Source organism: Beta vulgaris, chromosome 2, assembly GCF_026745355.1.
Source record: "Beta vulgaris subsp. vulgaris cultivar EL10 chromosome 2, EL10.2, whole genome shotgun sequence".
NCBI lineage: Eukaryota > Viridiplantae > Streptophyta > Magnoliopsida > Caryophyllales > Amaranthaceae > Beta > Beta vulgaris.
Window position 1 is genome coordinate 12142497 of NC_079203.1, and position 3193 is coordinate 12145689.

Sequence of the window (3193 nt, forward strand, 5' to 3'; positions counted from 1 at the left end):
CTAGTAGAATAATTGCTTATTGAAAAAAAATACAAACTTAATGACATTAAGATTTCCAAGGTTTAAAAAACTTTTCCTCCTAAATGCTCTCTAGGTTCACGATAAGGTGAGTGCTATTGTGAGCCGAGTGTAGGACGGGGAGGAAAAAGAAGAGTTCCGGGGCCGGTGAAGGGTCATCGGAGATCGAAAACTCGCACAAATCATCTGGACCAAATAGCAAGCAGGTAGTGGGCGTGAATTTTGTAGAAAGCAATGGAACAGTAACTACGGTAACGCCAGCGAGGAGTATGGTGGTGCAAGAGAAGATTCTAGCAACGCCGGTACCGGAAGTAGTGGCTGAGCTAGCTGAAAAGAATCACAACTTCTGGAAGAGCATGACACAGAGTAAAATCTCTGGAAAAGGGTATGGGTCTCTCCTATGTCACTCCGGTAGTTGTTAATGGTGAAAATGTAGCTAAGCTTGATAAGAAGGAGGTTGATAGAGCTACTGAAGAGTGGCAGAATGCGCTAATAGTATATGTTATTGGACAAAACCCTAGTCTAATGGCTATAACTAATTACTGTAAATCTCAATGGGCACCAAAAGTTGAACCTAAAATATTCAAGCATGATGAGGGGTACTTTGTGGTGAAAATGGATACAGCTAAGGATAGAGATGCAGTACTATATTCAGGGCCTCATTTATTTTTTGGCAAGGCTATGATTGTGAAACAGTGGACATCTAGCTTTAGTTTTAACCAGGAGATTTTAAAAGTTGTTCCAATATGGGTTACCTTTCCTAATCTTCCACTGAACTGCTGGTCTACTGATTCATTGAGTAGGATTGGAAGCACTATTGGTGTGCCAATATATGCAGATGAATGTACCACGAAACAATTAAGGATTTCATTTGCAAGAATCTTGATTGAAATGGATGTAACAGGGACGATCCAAGAGGAAATAAATGTGGAAGATCCTAATAGGAGGGTATTCAAACAAAAGGTTGGGTATGCTTGGCTACCACCATTTTGTGCTAAGTGTCAGAAGATAGGCCATGTTTGTGAGGAGAAAAAGAAGCCTACAAAAGGAAGAATCATTCAAAAATGGGTGCCAGTTGGACAAGCTAAGGATATTTCTTCATCCAATCCAGTTTTAGAGGCTGATATTGGGGATGATAGGATTACTGAAAAATACTCAAACAATTTCTAGCAATCCAATTCAACCTGCTAATGTAACCCCAGTGGTTACGCCAGTATCTTCTACTCAGAGACAGGAATTGGATGAGGAAGGGGCCTGGAAGCTGGTAACAAGGAAAACAAAGGATAAAGAGAAGCAAGGGACCTTTCAAACAGCTAAAACAGCAGTGATGTATGAACTGCAATCTGGAGGAGGAAGCTCAGCTGCTGGTGCTGGGGGTGCTAAGGGACCAAACCCTTATTTGTCATAATGTCATGTATCACATGGAATGTTAGGGGGATGAATGATCCCTTTAAAATAAAAGAAATCAAGAGCTTTCTGTACAATCACAAAGTAGCAGTGTGTGCTTTACTGGAGACTAGGGTGAGGGAACAAAATGCAAACAAGGTTCAAGGTAAGTTTGGTAAAGATTGGAAGTGGTTGAATAACTATTCTCACTCAGCAAGAGGGAGAATATGGATAGGTTGGAGGCCAGCCTGGGTTAATGTCACACTTACACATACCCAGGAACAAATGATGGTATGTGATATTCAAGATCAGTCTTACAAGATAAAGATGGTTGCTGTGTATGGCCTTCACACAATAGCTGATAGGAAAAGCTTATGGAGTGGGTTGTTACAATGTGTTCAACAACAGGAGCCCATGATTGTAATTGGTGACTTTAATGCTGTATGCCACTCAAATGATAGACTAAATGGGACACTGATTACTGATGCAGAGACTGAAGATTTCCAGCAATTCTTATTACAATCAAATTTGATTGAGAGTAGGAGCACAGGGCCATATTACTCTTGGTCTAATAGCAGTATTGGTAGTGACAGAGTACTGAGCAGAATTGATAAAGCTTATGTGAACCTAGTCTGGCTAGGAATGTATACCGAGGTAAGTGTGCAATACTTACCTCCTGGAATCTCAGACCATTCTCCTCTTTTATTTACCTTGATGACAGGGAGGTCACAAGGAGGGAAGCCTTTTAAATTCATGAATGTAATGGCTAAGCAAGATGAGTTTATAGAGACTGTGGAGAAAGCTTGGAGTTCTATAAATGGAAGATACAAGCTTCAGGCAGTATGGTTGAAGCTAAAAGCTGTCAAGAGAGAGTAGAAGCAAATGAAGACTCAGAAGATAGGGCTGGCTCATGAGAAAGTGAAGGATTTAAGGCACCAGCTTCAGGATATGCAGAGTCAGGGTGGGTTTGATCAGAATGCTATAGTGCAGGCAGAAGCAAAAGATCTAATGAATGATTTGAGACATTGGTCTCACATTGAGGAGAGTATTCTTCAGCAAAAATCCAGAATTAACTGGATTCAGCAGGGAGATACAAACTCTAAGCTGTTCTTTACTGCTGTTAAAGCTAGAAATGCACTCAATAGAATTGATATGTTAACTACTGATGATGGGAGATTAATTAAGGAAGCTGATGAAGTAAAGAGGGAAATTATGGATTTCTATAAGAATTTGCTAGGGACAAGAGCGTCTACCTTGATGGGGGTGGATCTGAGTACTGTTAGGGGGGGTAAATGCTTATCTACCCATGCAAAAGATTCCTTACTGAGAGAGGTTACTATTACTAAAATTGATGAGGCTTTGGCTGGTATTGGGAATGATAAGGCGCTAGGATTGGATGGGTTTAATGCCTATTTCTTCAAGAAAAGCTGGGAAAGCATTAAACATGATATGTATGCAGGAATCCAGGAATTCTTTAATAACAGTAGAATGCATAGTCCTGTGAACTGTACAGTTGTTACTCTATTGCCCAAGGTCCAGCATGCAACAAGAGTTAAAGATTTCAGGCCTATAGCTTGCTGCACAGTGACTTACAAAATTATAGCTAAAGTGCTGACCAACAGGATGAAGGGAGTAATTGGTGTGGTGGTTAATGAGGCTCAATCAGGGTTTATTCCTGGTAGACACATAGCTGATAACATCCTTCTTGCTTCAGAGCTCATAAGAGGTTATACTAGGAAACACATGTCTCCTAGGTGCATTATGAAGGTGGACATCAGAAAGGCTTATG

General features: G+C 40.6%; 2 protein-coding genes across 2 annotated transcripts; both read left to right on the forward strand.

The window, feature by feature from the left end:
* The first annotated feature begins 405 nt into the window (after positions 1 to 405).
* On the forward strand, positions 406 to 1426 carry LOC125494690 (uncharacterized). Its single transcript, XM_048638402.1, has 2 exons — positions 406 to 1128; positions 1247 to 1426. The coding sequence occupies exons 1-2, from the start codon at positions 406 to 408 to the stop codon at positions 1424 to 1426; spliced, it is 903 nt and encodes a 300-aa protein (XP_048494359.1).
* On the forward strand, positions 1426 to 2280 carry LOC125494691 (uncharacterized). Its single transcript, XM_048638403.1, has one exon. It carries the CDS (start codon positions 1426 to 1428, stop codon positions 2278 to 2280), a length of 855 nt encoding a protein of 284 aa, XP_048494360.1.
* The last annotated feature ends 913 nt before the right edge of the window (positions 2281 to 3193 follow it).